Genomic DNA, 22,500 nt, shown 5'->3' with positions numbered 1-22,500 from the left:
CGTGTGTCTTACCATCACAATCCACACTGGTACAGTTGACCAGCTTTCCTGATTCACACGTGCTGGAGGAATACAATAGATTATGGATCAATTACAAATCATGTTTATTAGGATTAATACAAAATAACACAAATTATGCACTTTAAAGATTTAAGAGTTAAAACATTTACTTTTTTTAGATGTTTTTTTGCACTTCGTAATGAACCCTTCATAGGGCACTCATTGAAAAGAGTCTACTGGGGCTCACTACAAGAGTTTTACACTTAGGGCTCTATTTTGACGATCCATGCGCAAAGTCTAAAGCGCAGGGCGCAAACACAATTAGGGCGTGTCAGAATCCACTTTTGCTATTTTAAGGACGGAAAAATCCACATTGCGCCGTGGCGCATGGTCTAAAAGTGTTGAGCTTATTCTCTTAATGAGTTGCAGGTGTGTTTTGAGAATAAACCAATCAGAGTCTCATATCCCATTCCCTTTAATAGTTAGTTGCATCGAGCCATAGCACATTTGCTATTTACATGACAGACTTTGTAAGTGGAAAAACTGAACACTTCACTAGAGAGAAAACAGTTAAACAGAGCATCTACAGCGCGAGAATGAGAGATGAGCCTCCTCATTATTTACTTTCACTCTTACTCTCGTGGACAGAGAAACGTGTTGTACGCACAGACATCCATTAGCCTACACATGATTAATTTTGTTTGTTTAGTGCAAATATTTGTTTCAAAACTATTTCTAAATTCAGTTTTAATTTCCAGCAAACGAATAAATGAACAATAAGTTATATCTAGATACACATGCTGTGCCTAATATGGTCTAAAACCTGACAGGTGGGCAAATCTAACCTTGTTTTTAATTAAAAGAAATATATAAATATTTATTCATTCATTTTCTTGTCCGCTTAGTCCCTTTATTAATCCGGGGTCGCCACAGCAGAATGAACCGCCAACTTATCCAGCACGTTTTTGAACACCAGCCGCAACCCATCTCTGGGAAACATCCACACACACACACATTCATACACACACTCATACACTACGGACAATTTAGCCTACCTAATTCACCTGCACCGCATGTCTTTGGACTGTGGGGGAAACCGGAGCACCCGGAAGAAACCCACGCGAACGCAGGGAGAACATGCAAACAGAAACGTCAACTGAGCTGAGGATCGAACCAGCCACCTTCTTGCTGTGAGGCGACAGCACTACCTACTGCGCCACTGCGTCACCCCAAATATAAATATGCATATAATAAATAATACTATGACTAACAATAGCATTACACAAAAGCAGATTTTCATGAATAAATTAAAAAAGCCCCCCGAGATGAAGAAGGCATGAAAGCAGTGGGTTTTATATTTATGTAGGCTAGAAAATAATATATTTTTTGTAATATTTTATTCCTTTAATTATGTTTTTATTTGTAAAGACATTTGCGTATTGCTTTACATCCTGTGTGTATTAAGCAATGTTTAAACAAGGCGCACAACTAAAGTGATCTGCGCTTGACTATTCACCTTATTCTCCGCAGACGAGCGGGCGCTGCCAATTGAATCTTTTTGGCTCGAGACTTCCGGTCTCATTCACTTCCATTCATTTTTTGACGTTAAAAACTGCTCATTACGCTGCTTGATGTTGGATATTGTCTTATTATATTATTCTACTTGGTCTGTAGAGTCATGCAAACATTTGTTTGTAGAGCAAGTAGTTTGACCGTTTTCAGCCGTTTATTATTCCTAGTCATTTCTCCCATAGGCGACTGAATCGGAAGTTCTAAGACAATCGCGAAAACTGGCGCACTTCCGCATTTTAGAATAAGGTCAATAGACCTGCTTTGATGTGGTCTATTGAGTCTATTTAAGTTTGTCAAAATAGCAACATGCCAGCAATGCGCCTTAACACACCTCCTTTTTTTAGACTAGAACGCCTATGGGTGCACATATGAGCGCAAATGCATTTGCTATTTAAACAGCGTGGCGCAAAACATCAAAACGACTCTTGCGCCGAGCTGAAACTAGCAAACAACAATTGCATCGCGCCTTGAGCCGCATTGTGCTGGCTGTATGATAGGGCCCTTAATGTACTCAATGTCTGCCGGATAAAGGGTTAAATGATATTCTAGGATATATTAGCATTGCAAATAATTCACACTTGCATAAATTCACAACTTTAAAATAGCAATTACTAAACTGAACTTTATAATCTGCTGTTTTACCAGTTGTTGCAGTCTTTGTTGACGGTGGCTCTGGGTTTGTGCTGCTCTCCATTTACATGACAGTGACAGAGCGAAACAGGCACACACTCGCCATCCTAATACACACACACATAAATCAAATGAATCTTGTATTCACAAATCATACAAAGAAACACACACATGCATGCACACACACACACACCTGTAGAGCAGATCCTTCAGGACACTGGCATCCCGGGTGGCAGTGCGCATCTTTTTGAGCCTCCGTCCCCAAATCTGAGCACAGCAGCTGCTCTCTGACACACACTGACCACTGCTGACCGCCTGAACACCCACTTCTGTTACCTGACATTACATAGATACACAGAGATGATGACCTGCTTTACACACACACACAAACATAAACATACGCACACACACACACACACTTACACAAACACACATCCATAGACATACTCACACATACTGTCAAAAACATATTCACGTGCACATACACAAAAATACACACACACACACACACACACACACGCATGCACACACACATACATGCATAAAAGCAGACACAAACCAACATCCACAGACAAACAAACAAAAACTCCCCCAAACACACATATGCACTCACAAGCATAGACACAGACACACACTCTTACATGCACTCTCTTTCTCACACACACATGCACAAACAGATACTCACACACACGTTTTCATTTACTCTCATACATCCATACAAATACACACATTCATGCACTCTCTCTCTCTCTCTCTCTCTCACACACACACACACACACACACACACACACACACACACACACACACACACACGCTCAAATGCACAAACAGACACACACACAGATACACAAGCACTTTTATATGCACACACATTTATGCAATCTCACACACACACACACACACACACACACACACACACACACACGCGCACACACACACTGACCGCAGGGTTGCAGGTTGCAGGCACTGAACTGCTGCTGTGTGCCGTGGCTCCTGATTGGTCCTCTCGTTCTGCTCCTGTAGCCTCCGCCGCAGGACACCGAACACTCAGACCAGCGGCTCCACGGCCCCTTCACTCCTGAACATACAACATCACACCGAGTACTTTTACACGGACACCAATACTCAGATTTTAATACGATTAAGACAATGCTCTGATTAAGAGTCTCCCATGTGAACAGAGCTTTGATGACATTAATCCGACTAGTCATAATCAAACTAAACACGAATCAGAATAAGACCCGTTGAGTGTGCCTATTTAGTCACATTATTGAAGTGCAGTGCAGACATATGAACACCACAACTGAACTATCTTATCTAGGACTTCTCGTCGCATTTTGCGACAGGATAATCCCCACACACACACACACACACACACACACACACACACACACACACACACACACACACACACACACACACACACACACACACACACACGGCTGTTTGACTCTATTTTCTGCACCTACCAAGTCAGTAAAGGACCACAGACACACACCTAGTTGAAAGCAGAAGTTTACATTTAACAAAAAGGCACACAACCAAAAAGTCAGATGTTACAGTTTTTCTCGATTGCTTGGATGTAGTTGTCAACTAAAACTTCACATTTTCAAAACAGTTAACACACAGGCCTAAACAGCGGCACTCGTGGTCAAAATGACACATTTTGCTTGCAAAAGGCACATACAGTGTCAAAACATTTAAAATATGCAACAAAAGCTAGTTTTACCTTAGAACACCACAACTTGCAAACAAGTATATGAGCTCTTTCAATTAATCATTACACAATGGTCAACAAAATACAAAATACAGAAGTCAGTGCACCACCATTGCTTGTCATTGTAGCCTATTGCCAATGCCATTTGTTGTCTTTCTATTCTATTCTTTGCAAAGAATTGAATCCAGAATAAGATGTGCTTTGATTGAATATATATTGAATTCATGACAATTTTCAAACTGTGGCTGAAAACTGAAATACTGTAAAAACAGACAAAAGTTATAAAATACTGTAAATATTAGATAAAACACATGTAAACCAATATACAGTCAAATCTATTGGGAGATTAAGACATAGCCATTATTGACCTCCTCCATCCATGCTGGCACCAACACAGACCTTCCACCGTTTTATAAGGTTTGCAGACTGATTGCTTTTTGAAGATTTGTGTAAAGTAGTGTCAAACCAGTGCTTCACTGAATTCATATTGATGTTGGTAGTTTCTAATAGTTAGGAATAGATGGATTCTGTTTGGTTATCATAGCTAAAACAATGGAGTTTGGACAGCTTGAATGACATCTGTGTTAACTGTTTTGAAAAATGGTGGGGAAAATGTGTCAAACCAATGAGAAAGAGTTTACATATTTGCAAGACCGGTCTTCTGCTCTGCTGGGATAGTGATAATGAAAATGAAGAGGAACCTAGTTTCTTTAACCAGGTCAAAGCAAACAAGAATAACTGTAATGCGAGTAAGCTTTCTCTCGTTTTAGGTAAGTCAGTATGACCACATGTGTTTTTGTTCTGCTTAATAGCAGAATAATGAGAGATATTTGTTGATAAATTGTTCTAACCTTTCCTAAAAGTCAAGTTTACACACATACTGCCTCTGGAAAAGCTCAGATGATGGTGTCAAGGTTTCGGAAGTTTCTGATTGGCTAATTGACAACATTTGAGTTAATGTGAGACACAACTGTAGAATAGTATTTGGGGAAAAGCTCAAACACACTGCTTCCTTGTGTGACAACATGGGGAAATCAACAAGCCAGAATCAACAACAAAGCCAGATTACCATTAGCTAAATTATACTAGGAAAAAGGCAGATGTTTGGAGACATGTCCTGTGCTCTGATGGAGCTAAGATTGAACTGTTTGGCCATAATGAGCAGTGTTACATTTGGAGGACAAAGGGGAAAGCGCACAAGCCTAGAAACACCATCCCAACTGTGAAGTATGGGGGCGGCAGCATCATGTTGTGGGGCTGCAGGAGGGACTGGTCCACTTCACAGCATAGATGGCATCATGAAGACAGAACATTATGGAGAAATTCTGAAGCAACATCTCAACACATCAGCCAGCAAATTAAAACTTGGCCACAAATGGGTCTTCCAAACAGACCATGACCCTACGCACACTGCCAAATTAGTTCAAATGTGCTTTAAGGACAACAGAGTGAATGTTTCGGAGTGGCCATCACAAAGCCCTGATCTCAATCCTATAGAAACTTTGTGGGCAGAGCTGAAAAAGCTTGTGCGAGCAAGACAGCCAACAAATCTGACTCAGTTACACCAATTCTGTCAGGAGGAATGGGCCAAAACTCCTGCAAATTATTGTGAGAAGCTTGTGGAAGGAGACCCAAAACATTTGACCAAAGTTATACGGTTTAAAAGCAAAGCTAAAAAAATACCAAGGAAAAGTGTGTAAACATTTGACTGTCTAGAAATTAATAAACAATTTTTAAAAATTCTCTCTTTATTCTGGCATTTAGCAAATGTAAATCATTTAGGTGATCCTAACAGACCTAAAATAGTATGTTTGGTATGATTTACCATCAGACATTGTTTTTAAAAATGGGTATGTGTATGTAGACCTCTGGTTTCAACTGTTTATCCAATAGCACACACACACTGAACTCCTGGATACACATCAAACACTGATGTTTTCTTTTCATTCAATGTGCTAGTGTCTTGCAAAATATCTAGTGAAATATTATGTGCTGTCATCATGGCAAAGATAAAATAAATCAGTTATTAGAAATGAGTTATTAAAACTATTATAATGAGAAATGTGTTGGAAAAAATCTGACTTGAACTGTATAGATGTGTCCTGATGTGAAGTGATTTCTGTACCGAAGCACGGTGTAACGCTGCACGTGTCCAGCCCGATGCGTTCGCCCTCACAGACCCGACCCCCAAATGCTGGCGCTGGATTGGTTCCCGAGCGATAGCGGCGTCTAATGCCCACGTCACACGTCCTACTGCACGCGCTCCAGCTGGTCCATTCACTCCACCCGCAATGCACTGCAGGAGACACAACAACAGGAGTCTAGAAGAGATACAGCTGTGGATACTCACATCACCCAACTGGTAAAGCTTAGAAGGGATACAGCTGCAAACACTCACATCAATATACCATCAATACTGTACAACAATAATTCAGATTTTTACATTACTGTTAGGGTAGGGTAGACATTAATAAAATACAATTTAATGGTTGATTTAAAAAAACAATATAATAATTTGCGTTATGATAACAGCTTTTACATTACTGTGAGGGTTGAGTTAGGGGTAGACATCAATAAAAAAACATTTTAATGGGTAATTTAATAAATAAATAATATAAATTATTCTCATTGTAATTACTGTTTGCATTGCTATGATGGTTTAAGTTGGGGTAGACATTAATAAAATACATTTAATGGGTAATTTAATAAATAATATAAATTATTCTCATTATAATTTCTGTTTTTACATTACTGTGAGGCTTGGGTTTAGGATTGGATGGGGGGATATGTTAATTGTAAAATACAATATAATGTGTAATTTAATAAATATTAGAAATAATTCTTGTTAACCTCCCGCCGCAGCTGTATCCCTTCTTACAAAAAACACAACACCACCACAGACAAAAGCTAAAATGAGGTTAAAAATTAGGCTTGGGAAGTTACAATTACAGTGTTCATTAGGGAGGGACTGTACTATTATGATATTTAATTCCAATAAAATGAGCATGGTTGTTAAGGTATTAATTAATTTTATAGGAAAAACTGTAATTTAGCTTTTAACACTTGAAGTACTGTGCATAGCGAGCAGTTTATTTTTATTCAAATATATATTTTAAGGTTACTAATTTTTTTGTTCACTTTTCTGTTTTCTTCGAAAATAGAAATACATAAAATAAAATAAACATTGAGTATTTGGAAAACATAAATACTTTGAAAATCGGAAATGGACTCACATTTTAAAGAAAAAACATTATAATACAAACAAAATTGATATTTAAATACATTTAAAAAATTATTTTCTTGTATTGTATTATATTGCATTATATTATTATATGATATTATATTATATTATATTATTCTATATTATATTATATTATATTATATTATATTATATTATATTATATTATATTATATTATATTATATTATATTATATTAATTATTATTCTATATTATATTATATTATACTATATTATATTATATTATATTATTATTCTATATTATATTATATTATATTATATTATATTATTACTCTATATTATTATTCTATATTATATTATTCTATATTATATTACATTATAATATATTATATTATATTATATTATATTATATTTTATTATTCTATATTATATTATATTATTCTATATTATTCTATATTATATTATATTATATTATATTATATTTTTCTATATTATATTATATTATATTATATTATTCTATATTATATTATTCTATATTATATTATTCTATATTATATTATATAATTTTATATTATTCTATATTATATTATATTATATTATTCTATATTATATTATATTATATTATATTATGTTAAATTATATTATTCTATATTATATTATATTATATTATATTATATTATATTATATTATATTATATTATATTATATTATATTATATTATATTATATTATATTATATTATCTATTTCTGCACATAAATTTAACTTTAAATAATTTATTAAAACAAATATATATAAAGTAATTTCCTTTTCTTTCAGTAAATTTTTAAGGATTGCATTGCACATTTCTTTAGAAATAAAAAGCTTGAAAATAAAAATGTTTCATTGCTGTTTTTTTACTGCACCATTTACTTAATGACCAGTCATTTATTTGAGCATTTAATTAAAAATCCTTGTTTTAGTCAAAAATCACACAATTAAACAAATAAAAAACTATTTCAAATGAACACAGAATATATGATGTATATCGAAAAGTACTGTATATAATATGTGCTATATGTGTGTTCTCCTCACCAGGGCAGGGCTCTTCTCCACACTGCATCTCTCCATTAACACACGTGCTGAACAAGAAACACAACACACTGTCAGACACAGAAACCATGTAATAATAGTGTAAGTTTTAGACTCATTTACCAGTTATTGCAGCTGTCTCGCGGTACAGAGTCTCCAGGCATCAGTAGCGCCCCCTGGTGGACACAGGGACAAAACTGGAGATGCACACAGCTCTTATTAAACAGATAGAAACCTGGAGAACAGTAGCATCCATCATAACACTCAGACGCACACTGCACATCTGCCATGGCATCCAGACACACTCGCGGACATGCGCCACCCTGAGCCTCACACTGATGCTTCCATAGGAACGTCATACCATCCGGACACACACCTAAAACACAAACGGTTTAATAGTAATGTATTTATATATATATATATATATATATATATATATATATATATATATATATATATATATATGTATATATATATATATATATATATATATCTTTTGTATTTTATGTATGTGTGCGTGTGTTTGTGTATTTATATTATATACATAATAAATATACACAGTACACACATATATTATGTAAAAATAAACTTTTACTTTGGATTAAATTAATAATTATAGATTTGCTAACAGCGGCAGTGACTCGCATGAAAAAATTAATTAAATAAATAAATAAATAAACTGAAAATAAAAATAAAATAAATAAACAAACATTTTTTATTAAATAAAAATATAAACAAATGAAAAAACTTAATTAAATTAAATTAGCAGACAAAAACAATAGTTAAAAATAAATCAAAATAAATAAATAAATAAAATAAATACATTTACAAACAAAACAATTTTTTAAAAATTTAATAAATCAAAATAAATAAATAAATCAATGAATAAATAAATAAATGAATACAAGAGTAGAAAAAACAATCAAAATTTTTATATATAAATAATTTTTTATATTTATTATAAAAGTGTCCATTTTCAGCTGAAGTAATATATTCAATTTTACAAATATATTCATGTTTTAAAATATTCAAGATAACAATAGTATTTCTGGTGTATTGCTTTACCAGTGCAGGGTTGGACGTTGCAGTCTCGTGTCTGCATGTGTGGACCAGGACAGACGAGACCTCCGTACAGTGGCGGTGGGAAACTGCAGAACCGCTCACTCGTCTGAACACCGGAGTCACAGTCAGACGAACAATCAGACCAGCTGGACCAGGACGACCAGCCTCCATTCACTGACCAGACAGAGAGTAAAAAAAAAAACAAAATTAAAACTGCAATGATGAAAAAAATTCATCTGTAGTCTGAGAAATAAAATGGTCAGAAATATCAATGTTTTTTTTAAGAGTAATACATTTTTCTTTTTGAATTTCCTTCAGTTTAAAAATGGATTACAAAAATGTCCCTGTATGATTTTCTGTGCAGTGCTATTTTGGTATTACACATTAATGTAACATTTTTAAATGTTTTATTTTGATTAAGCAGTCAATTGTAGTTTTTATTCTTTGTAAAACAAAAATATTCACATGCATTTACATTTTTTTCTTAGCATTTACTTTTATAAACATTTCTATTTATTTTATTTCAACTTTAGTTTTAGCACAATTTTAATTTTATTTTGAACTTTAAAATAAACAAAAATTTGAAAAGTTACCAAACATAAATACTACTGATTTTTTTTCTTAAATAATCATAATTATATTAATTCTGGTGTGTTATACATTCAATTTATTCATTCATTCATTTTCTTGTCGGCTCAGTCCCTTTATTAATCCGGGGTCGCCACAGCTGAATGAATCGCCAACTTATCCAGCATGTTTTTTTTACGCAGCGGATGCCCTTCCAGCCACAACCCATCACTGGGAAACATCCATGCACACTCATTCACACTCATACACTATGGACAATTTTAGCTTACCCAATTCATCTATACCACGTCTTTGGACTATAGGGGGAAACCGGAGAACTCAGAGGTAACCCAATTGAAAAAATTGCTTAATAATTTGTGTTTAAAACTTTTTGATTCGCCTTTCTGAAATTTGATTTGCATGTTAGTTTAATTTGTTTTCTATTTATTTGTAGCTGTTTTTTTTTATTTATTTTTACATGATTAATTTTATTTAAAATTGATCACAAATATTGTATAATTTCTAAAATCTCATTATCTTAATTTCTATAAATGCTCATCTTAGCACGTTCTTCTTAAGAGCTGCTGAGAAGAAATGTGCATTTGAGGGAAAAATGTTCCACACTAGTGTTATGATCTTCTCATTCCCATACAGACTGAAATCCTGTGAACAAACCAGGACCCCCTATTCTCTTCCCCACCACACTACACGACAACAACATTATTAATTTTGAGAGCGCTTCACACAGGTTAGTAAGCTCGACAAACTACCTATAGAAAACACTTTTACACCTATCTGACACTTTAACCCACATTTGCACCAGTTTTTGCACATTTGCACCATCTTACAATCACTCCATATAAAAAATTATAATGTTTTGTATTTATAAGTGTGCCTCACACAGGCGAGTGGGCTTGACAAACCACCTGTAAAAAACACTCTTTCATCTTTCTGACACTTTAACTCACACTTGCACTAGTTTGCACATTTGCACCAGACACTTTCCTACAATCACTCCATACCTCTAAAAAACTAAATAAAAAGCACTAAATTTATGAAGTGTGCTTCACACTGGCTAACCATTTGTAGAAAACACACTCTTTCATCTCTCAGACACTGTAACAGACACATTTTTGCACCAGTTTTTGTACATTTGCACCAGACACTTGCTTAACATCACTCCATATCTCAAAAAAAAAAAACCCACTGTGCATTTCTGAATGTGCCTCACACAGGTGAGTGGGCTTGACAAACCACCTGTAGAAAACACACTCTTTCATCTCTCTGACACTTTAATCCACTAACTTTTGCACATTTGCACCAGACACTTTCTCATAATCACTTCATATTAAAAAAATGTTGTGTGATTATTTAAGTGAGTGGGCTTGACAAACGCTAAATAAAAAGCACTAAATTTATGAAGTGTGCTTTACACTGGCTAACCATTTGTAGGAAACACACTCTTTCATCTCTCAGACACTGCAACAGACACAATTTTGCACCAGTTTTTGTACATTTGCATCAGACACTTGCTTAAAATTACTCCATATCTCAAAAAAACCCCACTGTGCATTTCTGAATGTGCCTCACACAGGTGAGTGGGCTTGACAAACCACCTGTAGAAAACACACTCTTTTATCTCTCGGACACTGTAACAGACACGTTTTTGCACCAGTTTTTGTACATTTGCACCAGACACTCGCTTAAAATCACTTCATATCTCAAAAAAACCCACTGTGCATTTCTGAATGTGCCTCACACAGGTGAGTGGGCTTGACAAACCACCTGTAGAAAACACACTCTTTCATCTCTCTGACACTGTAACAGACAGGTTTTTGCACCAGTTTTTGTACATTTGCACCAGACACTTGCTTAAAATCACTTCATATCTCAAAAAAACCCACTGTGCATTTCTGAATGTGCCTCACACAGGTGAGTGGGTTTGACAAATCACCTGTAGAAAACACACTCTTTCATCTCTTTAATCCACTTTAATCCACCAATTTTTGCACATTTGCACCAGACACTTCCTCATAATCACTTAATATTAAAAAAATGTTGTGCGATTATTTAAGTGAGTGGGCTTGACAAACCACCTGTAGAAAACACTCTTCTCTCTCTAAAAACCCCCCAAACAAAACCCCTTACTCTTAGACTTAAATCTTTGATTGCAAACAGTTGTTCTGCATAAGCAGCACTTGTTGTGTATTGCCTCTTCTTGTTGAATCGCTGAATGCCTCCTAATTGAAAGTCCCTTTGGACCAAAGCGTCTGCTAAATGTAAATGTAAGAAGAGCATGAGAAGTGTTGGTTGCATTATGGGATGCGGTGTGTGTGTGTGTACCAGGGCAGTGCAGTGTGTTGCAGGGCTCCTGCTCGTCTGCATCTCCTGCACAGGTGTGTGTGTGATTACAGCTCCTGAAGCGTTTCCTCATACCCACAGCATCCACGTGATGAAAACACGTCTTACTGCACTCAGACCAGTGTGTCCAGTCGCTCCACTGCGCTCCATCAGCACCTGCGCACACACACTGAGTTTAAACTTCTTAGAAAACTGCTTAATAGGTCGTCTTTAAGACTAACAATGTGCGCTAGCAAGATAGACATAGTCAATTTAGATTTAATGTTTAAGATGCAGTGGAGTGTTCAAGTGTTGCAGATGTGTGTGTTACCGTCTGTGCAGGGAACAGAGCAGCGTCTGGCTTCAGTGGAGTCTCCTTCACACGGCTCCACATGCAGTGCTCCCACTGCACTCAGAGGAGACCTAACATACACACATGGGTGCGCATATATTATATATATATATATATATATATATATATATATATAATTTTTATATATAATTTTTTAGGGGTTTAAACCTTTAATGGATAAAACAGTGTAGTGAGTTTTGACAGGATTAGAATCATATCCCTAACTGGTGCTGAAGGAAGACGAGACAGAAATTTTACCACTGGCCCACAGTTGGTGCAGAGCAGAGTACCTGTAAAGGTGGGCCAGTTACAGTGGGCCCATCTTACTTTGTATATATTATATTATATATACAGTTTCCACCACAAATCCAAACAGATGCGCTAGAGGTGAATTGAATGAACTAAATTGTTTGTAGTGTATGTTTATGAATGAGTGTTTCCCAGTGTTGCAGCTTGAAAGGCATCCGCTGTGTAAAACATAAGCTGGAATAGTTGCTGGTTCATTCCACTGTGGCGAACACTGAATCATAAAGGGACTAAGTGAAAAGAAAATGAATGAATTAATATTATATTATATTATATTATATTATATTATATTATATTATATTATATTATATTATATTATATTATATTATTTTATATTATATTATTAATTATATTATTATATTATATTATATTATATTACATTATATTAGATTATATTAGATTATATTATTATATTATTAATTATATTATTATATTATATTATATCATATTATACTATATTATATTATATTATATTATATTATATTATATTATATTATATTATATTATATTATATTATATTATATTATATTATATTATTAATTATATTATTATATTATATTATATTATATTATTATATTATTAATTATATTATTATATTATATTATTATATTATATTAATTATATTATATTATATTATATTATATTATATTATTAATTATATTATTATATTATATTATATTATTATATTATTAATTATATTATTATATTATATTATATTATATTATATTATTAATTATATTATTATATTATATTATTATATTATATTAATTATATTATATTATATTATATTATATTATATTATATTATATTATATTATATTATATTATATTATTATATTATATTATAATATTATATTATATTATATTATATTATATTATATTATATTATATTATATTATATTATATTATATTATATTATATACCTCGAGTCCCACGGAGAAGCTCTAGATTATAAAAGGAGGAGAGACTGCAGTGGAAGAGAAGAGAAAAACAGGCCTGGACAGTTTATGTTTTACTTTTGCTTCCTGTTTGTTTTATTTTTCTATTAATAAATTCATTTAAAGTTTGTCGGTTCTCTGCCTTCTGTACGTACTGTAACTAAAACTGACTTTGAAGAATTTGAATAAATGGTAATGATTGATTAATTTAATTTCTTACAAACTAACGACCAGGTAAAACTTAATGAATGTGAATATTATCATACTGCATGCGGTGCACAAGCATCACATACTATATCTAAATGCATAAATAGTTAATAAATAAATAAATAAATAAATAAATAAATAAATATAAAAAAACAGAATAGTATTATTCAATAAATAACTCAGTGCACCTGTAGCGGTGCTGTACTCCTGTCCCGCAGCTGCTGTCACATGATGTCCACGAAGACCAGGCCGACCAATCACATCGAGCGACACAGCTGGACTCATCACATAGGACACGCCCATCTTTACACACACTGTTTATGATTGGATAAAGCATCATTAAGTGTCTTTACATCATCACACACAGTCAGAGGAACTGTATTATTGCTGAATCATGGACTGACCAGGAGCTGCAGCTGGAGTTACTGACGTCCTGACCCGGCTGAATGAGCGACCCGTTCCAGAAACATTCACATTCACTGACATTCACACACCGGCCAGACTGGAGGAAGAGCCCAGGAGGGCAATGACATCCTAAAATAAAAATAAATTAATAAATAGACAGTGAGACACACGATCAGTGCATATAAATTGTATGCTATTATTTTGATTTATGTTTTTCTACTGCAATGCTAATCATTTATTATAAAATATTAAATGGAAATAAACTATTGCATATTATTTAAATAAAAAGTTGTATTATTTATCATTCTGAAATTATTATATTATTTTTATTGTGAAATTAATTAGAATACATTATTAATTAATTTCTTAAATCATATCATTGTTATTATTATTATTAATATTATTATCATTATTATTATTATTGAATAATGTAATCATTAATTAATATTAAAATAAGATATGTTTTTATTACTTGTGATTAAATAAAAATAAACTGATTAATGTTTATTAATAATGATAATAATCATTATTTTCTGTCTAGTTTACTAGTATTACTATAATATGTGATTTTTTAAAAAATAGTGCATTTATTCCAAATATCTATTATTATTATTATTATTATTATTATTATTATTATTATTATTAATAATAATAATAATAATAATAATAATAATATCACTAGACTATTGTATAGTTACTTAAAATTTTAACACTTAAAATTTTACATGTGATTAAATAAAAAAATAAATATTAAATGGTCAATATTGTTTTAAAATAAATGATATAATTTATTAACTTGTATAATTATAACAACATAACATATACTACTAATAATATAACAATATGTACTAATACTAACATTCAAATAAAGATAATAATTATTTTCATTTGAATAATTTATAGAAATTATTTAAAATATAAAACAATATTAACAAAAAAATAATAAAATAAAATAATAATTTATTTTCAAAACACTGGTAATTTTTTTCTATTTATATCTACAAACATGAAATACAATAATAATGCAATAAATGTATTGTATTTTCGATTAATAACCTGAATGTTGACAATTTAACAGCCTTACAGTATGGTGATGACAATGTACCTGCAGTGCAGTTTAATGTGCAGTTTCTCTCTGAATGAAGGTCAGAGCAGGTCAGGGGACACGGGCTGAATTTTCCTGCCAAACAGTCAGACTCGTCCATCAGGATCATTCCTCCAGTGCAGCCTGCAGAAAATCAGACCTCAATCAGACCCTATATCATTATACACAGTTGAAGTCAGAATGATTCGCCCTCCAGTGAATTTCTTTTTCAAATATTTGCCAAATGATGCTGAACAGATTCAGGAAATTTTCACAGTATGTCTGATAATATTTTTTCTTTTAAAACACAGGTGTCAAACTCAGTTCCAAAAGGGCCGCAGCTCTGCACAGTTTAGTTCCAATCCTAATAAACACACCTGATCAAACTAACTGAGTCCTTCAGGCTTGTTTGAAACCTACAGGTAAGTGTGTTGGAGCAGGGTTGGAACTAAACCGTGCAGGGCTTCGGCCCTCCAGGAATTGAGTTTGACACCCCGGTTTTAGTGTAAGTCTTATTTGTTTTATTTCTGCTAGAATAAAAGCAGATTTAATTCATTTAAAGCCATTTTAGGGTCAAAATTATTAGCCCCCTTAAGAATATTAGTTTTGGATTGTCTCTAGAACAAACCACTGTTATACAATGACTTGCCTAATTACCCTAACTTTACCATAATTACCCTAGTTAAGCCTTTAAATGTGTCTTTAAGCTGAATACAAGTGTCTTGAAGAATATCTAGTCTAATTTCGTTCTGTATTCACGTCAAAGATAAAATAAATCAGTTATTAGAGATGAGTTATTAAACTATTATGATTAGAAATGTTGAAGAAAATCTTCTCTTTATTAAACAGAAAATGGGGAAAAATATATACAGAAGGGCTAATAATTCAAGAGGGTTAATAATTCTAACTTCAGTTGTATTCTGTATATTAAGTGCACTGTATGAATGTAGTCGGTGTGAATGCTGACCGCTCTGTGTGTCTGTGTCGGAGCCGCAGGACTGTGTGTTACAGGTGTGTGTTTGTCTGCTCATCCCTTCACAGTCACGACCGCCATTTTTGGGAGGAGGATTGGAGCAGGTCCTGTTTCTGACCATCAGGCCTCCAGCACACGGGACGTCACAGCCGGACCACTGCGTCCACTCTGACCACTGACCGGACACTGACACACACACACATACACCAGAGGATACAGTAAACCTACAAACTGTGTGTTACACTGATCATACTGCTGGACATCGAACACATCACAGTTTGGGACGTTTTACACTAATAATGTATTCAGGTTCATTTAATGACAGCTGAAATGTGCTTGTACCAGGACAGGCCTGCAGGAAACAGGGTCTGCTGTCGAACTGAGCTCCTCCACAGGATCCTCCGGGTCGAGCGTCTCTCAGGATGTTCTTCTGGCGAAAGATTGAGCCCAAACCACACGAGACACTGCACTGACTCCAGGACGCCCAGGAGGACAGAATACAGTCGTCTGAGGACACACACACACACACACACACACAAACAAACACACACACACCTGAGGTCAGCTCACATATAGAGTACAGTTGAAGTTGAAATGAATCACCAACTATTCCAGCATACTGTATGTTTTACGCAGCGCATGCCCTTCCAGCTGCAACCCAGTAATGGGAAACACCCATACACCCTCACATTCACACACTACGGCCAATTTAGTTTAATCAATTCCCCTATAGTGCATGTGTTTGGACTGTGGGGGAAACCGGAGCACCCGGAGGAAACCCATGCCAACACGGGGAGAACATGCAAACTCTATTTACTCACAGCAGTCGTTCTCGTCTGATCCGTCAGCACAGTCTGAGTGTAGATCACACCTCCTGTCCAAACTCACACACTCTCCACTCCAGCAGCTCCACTGCTTGGAGGAGCAGAGCTTGGGCAGCAGAGGGCGCTGAGAGGGAGAGACCCGTCCTGGAGGAGGAGACGCTGACCCTGATGATAGAAAAATAACATCAAAAATTTGTCAGTTTAATTGATGATTCACTGATGATTCAAGATTTAAAAATATATTGATTATTGAATGGATATAATAATCAAAATAGATGAGCTATTTTATTTTTTTTACCACAGTGAAGTTCATCTGATCCGTCAGGACAGTCTTCATGCCCGTCACACACGAGTTCATCTTCCACACAGCCGAATGTCCGGCAGCTGAACTGACCCTCCACACACTCAACCCTGGGTAACTCATCATATGGTGTAGATGCATCCCAGAATGCTTAAAAAACAATAACATGATTCAGAAAGGAAGAAAATAGGAACTAATTTAGTTTTCTGCTAATGATAGATGAGAACAATTGATGTCTTACTGACTCTTTATAGTTGATTCTGTGAATCTCTGACTAATATGCACCAACAAAACAGAGTGCAAACATGCAAAACACACACACACACACACACCTGTGGCTGTAGGTGTAATAATATGAAGGTCTGGTCCTCCGGTTGGTGTTGCAACACCGGGTCTGCCGTCCTGTGGACTCTTGGTCTGGAGTCCTGGAGCTCCAGAGGTGTAGTTGTGATATCCAGGACGTCCTGCTGGTTCAGTGTAGTTCTGCACTCCTGGAACACCAGGTGGCACTGTGGTCACTAAACTACTGGGTGTGACCAACTCATCTGACCAGAGAGAATGAAAATAATGCATTATTTTACATTAACACTATCATTATAATAATAATAATAATAATAATAATAATAATAATATATATATATATATATATATATATATATATATATATATATATATATATATATATATATATATATATATATATATATTTATATATATATATATATATATATATATATATATATATATATATATATATATATATATTAGTAGTAGTAGTAATGAGAGTATTTAATTATAAAAATATTATATATAATTTAGTGTATTATATTGTGATTAAAATTATGATTATACAAATATTAAACAAACTAAAGTGTCATTAAAGAAATCATTTTTTTCCCATTTAAAATGCAGTAAAAATTACTACATGCATTACATCTTCAGGTCACATTTTTTTTTACTTTTATTATTTTTAATGCAAAAGTATTTAAAAATGTTTTTTTTATAATAATAATTACATTGAAAATCACTAAAATAAATTTTTGCCTGAAGTTAAAACATGTTCAATACTTTAAATAGGATTAACATTAACTAAAATAAATGTAAAAATAAAAATTATTTTACATAAAATAAGAACATTTTTGTTAAATATTATCTTACATATTTTATTATGAACAATAATATTTTATTATATATTATTTAAGATATTTTATTATGAACATAATAACATTTTAATTATAGCTAATTTCTAAATAAATAGTTATACTTTTGGCTTATTTTAACATGAACAATAAAAAATATAAAATTATTATAAAATCTATATAGACAAATTAAAAATAATAATAAAAAATTACAAAAAACACAAAATCCAAAAACTAAGATGTCAAATTCAAATAAAAAACAAAATAGTTATTCAAATAAAATGGTATTACAGTAATGAGTACATAAAAATAAAATATAGTGAAAATCTGATTGTGTTTCTTAAAGTTCTAAACATAATAATAAATAAACCCAGACAACACATCTACCTCCTCTACATCCCAGGACTTCGACGCGCAGGTAGAAAGTGTGTCGAAACTCTACAGGAATGATGCGGAGAAATCGAGCTCTGACCAGCCGGGGCAGCCAGCGGGTGACAGGAGTCCGACTGACCATCCTCACCTCAAACATCTGAAACCAACACAGCCATTTACTCCATTTACACCCTCACTGTGTTCCTAATTGTGTATTTAACGAACCCAGCTCAGATCTCACCTTTGGAGGAGCGTCTGTGTCTCCGCTCTCAGTAAAGTTGATGAACTGATTTTCCACCAGAGCGAAGGCCAGTCTGTATTTGGTCAAGTAACCCCACATGCGTTCACTGCCCTGCGTCACCACACCGGAAACCCATGTGGGCTCCAGGAAGTCCACCTGGAAATATGGATGAGGATCTGCAGGTAATGGACTCCATCCTGGCTCCATCACCATCCTGAGGGAGAACACAGGACAAAATAAACAATCTGGCATCATCATCAGGGTTCTGCTAACTAACATTTAAATATTCAGTTTGCATGATGGGATGAGGGCGACATGGTGGCTCAGTGGTTAGCACTGTGACCTCACAGCAAGAAGATCACTGGTTTGAGTCCCGGCTTGGGACATGTCTGTGTCTGTGTGGAGTTTGCATGTTCTCCCTGTGTTGGTGTGGGTTTCCTTCGGGTGCTCCCCCACAGTCCAAACACATGCGCTATAGGGGAATTGATCACCTAAATTGGCCTTAGTGTATGAATGTGTGTGTGTGAATCAATCTCTATGGATGTTTCTCAGTTCTGGGTTGTAGCTGGAAAGGCATCCGCTGTATAAAACATATGCTGGAATAGTTGGTGGTTCATTCCGCTGTGGCAACCCCTGATGAATAAAGGGACTAAGCCGAAGGAAAATGAATGAATGAATGATGGGATGAAGGTCAAGTTCCTTCTTCATGTAATGCATTGAATGCTCACACATTGGGCACTACGTTGAGTCGCCCCGCATCAGCAGGGTTATTCTCTCTGTAAGAGGACGAGGTCAGCTGACCGTAATGGACACGCCCATCCTCCAATCCCAGAGCAGAAGCGCACACACCTGACAGATGATGGACAAGTGAGGGTCAATTAATTCTTCAATGTCTACCTGTTCAAAAGGGATGTTTTTGTATTAATAATATTCAATTATTTCCCCAAATTTCCTACCTTTTTGACTTGGTCCTCCTTCCTAGAAAACACAGACACAAATAAATGTAAACTTTACTTGAGCAATTACAGGTGTTAAGCGTGATTGCATGATTGTGTGTGTGTGTGTGTCTATAATATTAATAAACAGAGATGTATAGTAACGAAGCAGAACTACTTCAATGCTGCACTTAAGTACTTAAAGGCTGTATCTGTGGTCTACTGTAGTATTGTTGATTATTCTACTTCCACTTTTACTTCAGTACATTTTTTCGATGAGTTTAATACTTGAGTACTTTATTACTTAAATACTTTTAGATTTTTTTGTGCTGCATCGTTGCTCGTTACCCCTACACCTTACATTTATAGACCTTTTTCTTGGCTGCAGCATTAAGGGCGCCATAGTGGCCGGCGTCTATGGAACCAGATTAGTTCAAAAGAAATACACGCAAAAGACATGATGTACACATGCATAGCCAAATTCACCTGCATAAAACCAAATTCACGTGCGTAAAATATTTATTTATATTCACAAAAAAATTTCACGTGCACAAAATAAAAATACATTTTCATAAAATACGTTTCACAAATGCAAAACACCATTTGCAAATGTATAGGAGTGTACAAAAAGTTTTGAATGTTTAAAACTTGCGAGTTCATCCTGAATGAGAATGTGCAAATCCTCTTTCACGTACGACTCCCGCTGGAAACGTGTGTGTGTGTATTTCTGAGACTTTCCTGCCAGAGTCAGGACTACTCGTACCTTTCAGCCAATCAGACGAGAGCTGTAGTCAATAAAACCAACTCTGCGCTTCTTTTGTGCAGACTGTTCCTCTCCAGCATGGCCAACGGAGAAAGCAGCAGTCGCACTTTTTAAAAATGTATTCATTTATTTGCTCATATCCTCACTCTTTTTATCCATTATTTTGCCGCAGCTCCGCTCTTCTTATTTATTGTCTCGCAGCCCCAGGAGCAACATGTATCCTGCAGGGTAATCATAGGCATTTACAACCGGTAATTTGTGATCCGAAAATGGGTCTCAATAGCGCTTTAAGTGGATTACGGAGTGTTTTTGTGACACACAACTTTGAAAAGTGTGTGTTAAAGCTGGTATAATCTGTCAGATCTGTGGTTAAAGCATCAGAGAAAAACAGTATACTAGTTCATATAAATCGTAAACCATGTTTCTATTCATTCTGCTTAATCACGTGCCCCCCAAAAAATACTTAAAATAAACAAAACAATATGTCTTTTGACTGCTTTCTTTAATAACTACAATACACAATACTTGTACTTTTACTTTCAGTACTTGAGTAGTAAATTTTGAAATAAACTACTTGCAATAATGAAGTACAAAAATGTTGAATACTTTAGTACTTCCACTTCAGGATGGTGCTTAAAGAGCACTTCAACTTCTTTGATAAAGCACTTGTACTTTTACTTAAGTCTGGGTTTCTAGTATTTTATACATCTCTGTTAATAAATATAAATAATAAATATTTAGACAGCACTGGGAAAATTTCCCTGGATTTAAAATGTATAGAAATACGTTAGAGCTGATTATCATAACAGGTTTTAATCTGCTAATGAAATTTCATCCAACAAACACACATATATATGTATACACACACACACACACACACACACACACACACACACACACACACACACACACACACACACACACACACACACACACACAGCTGTTTTTAAATTGATAATTGACAGCTTTTTCAACATTAATATTTCATTAATTTTTTCATATTGGTCTACAAATTTGACTCCAGATAGGTATGAATGAACTCACAGTGGTGGTCAGAAGGGTCGGTGTGGTCCTGATTTTGCTGGGTGTCCTGAGCGCAGCAGCAGTCGGGGTGATGTGGCTAATGTTAGTGTGTTTACAGTCTCTCTCATCCGCTCCATCAGGACAGTGAGGAACTCCATCGCAGAGGAGCTTCTCCTCAATGCAGAGTCCTGGAGGAGGTGCAGGACAGAGGAAATGTCCCGGCGGACACACAGCACCAGGACCAGTGCCTAAATATAAGAGAAACACTTCAATTAAAACTAAATCACACGCCAATTAAAATTGTAGAACGATTATTTTCTTTATTTGCCAATTAATAATCTTATTTATTTATTTTCCTTTATCTTAGTCCCTTTATTCATCAGGGGTCGCCACAGCGGAATGAACCACTAACTAATCCAGCTTATGTTTTAAACAGCGGATGTCCTTCCAGCTGCAACCCAGTACTGGGAAACACCCATAACAA

The 22,500-nt window shown here is 34.5% G+C and overlaps 2 protein-coding genes across 4 annotated transcripts in view; both read right to left on the bottom strand.

Annotated features, from left to right (window-relative positions):
* Nucleotides 1–22,500, bottom strand: part of katnip (katanin interacting protein) — a 1,410,884-nt gene that overhangs the window by 835,344 nt on the left and 553,040 nt on the right. The window lies entirely within an intron of this gene.
* sspo (SCO-spondin) overlaps nt 1–22,500 on the bottom strand; it is a 188,443-nt gene that overhangs the window by 67,125 nt on the left and 98,818 nt on the right. For all 3 annotated transcript variants that reach the window (XM_087307978.1, NM_001442551.1, XM_087307979.1), the window contains 23 exons: nt 22,038–22,264; nt 20,252–20,273; nt 20,024–20,144; nt 19,296–19,509; nt 19,070–19,211; nt 17,876–18,088; nt 17,541–17,693; nt 17,240–17,407; nt 16,761–16,925; nt 16,413–16,604; nt 15,467–15,589; nt 14,361–14,490; nt 14,145–14,270; nt 12,486–12,577; nt 12,158–12,331; nt 9,251–9,421; nt 8,309–8,561; nt 8,189–8,235; nt 6,045–6,215; nt 3,146–3,280; nt 2,396–2,538; nt 2,215–2,309; nt 13–62 (listed from right to left, as the gene is read on the bottom strand). In XM_087307978.1, coding sequence (XP_087164104.1) covers nt 13–62; nt 2,215–2,309; nt 2,396–2,538; nt 3,146–3,280; nt 6,045–6,215; nt 8,189–8,235; nt 8,309–8,561; nt 9,251–9,421; nt 12,158–12,331; nt 12,486–12,577; nt 14,145–14,270; nt 14,361–14,490; nt 15,467–15,589; nt 16,413–16,604; nt 16,761–16,925; nt 17,240–17,407; nt 17,541–17,693; nt 17,876–18,088; nt 19,070–19,211; nt 19,296–19,509; nt 20,024–20,144; nt 20,252–20,273; nt 22,038–22,264 — 3,327 coding nt within the window. The remainder of the gene's footprint in view (nt 1–12; nt 63–2,214; nt 2,310–2,395; nt 2,539–3,145; nt 3,281–6,044; nt 6,216–8,188; nt 8,236–8,308; nt 8,562–9,250; nt 9,422–12,157; nt 12,332–12,485; nt 12,578–14,144; nt 14,271–14,360; nt 14,491–15,466; nt 15,590–16,412; nt 16,605–16,760; nt 16,926–17,239; nt 17,408–17,540; nt 17,694–17,875; nt 18,089–19,069; nt 19,212–19,295; nt 19,510–20,023; nt 20,145–20,251; nt 20,274–22,037; nt 22,265–22,500) is intronic.

This window comes from Danio rerio, chromosome 24 (genome assembly GCF_052040795.2).
Source record: "Danio rerio strain M-AB ecotype USA chromosome 24, GRCz13ab, whole genome shotgun sequence".
NCBI lineage: Eukaryota > Metazoa > Chordata > Actinopteri > Cypriniformes > Danionidae > Danio > Danio rerio.
The sequence above is the reverse complement of the archived record's forward strand: the minus strand, read 5'-3'. Positions and strand labels throughout refer to the sequence as shown.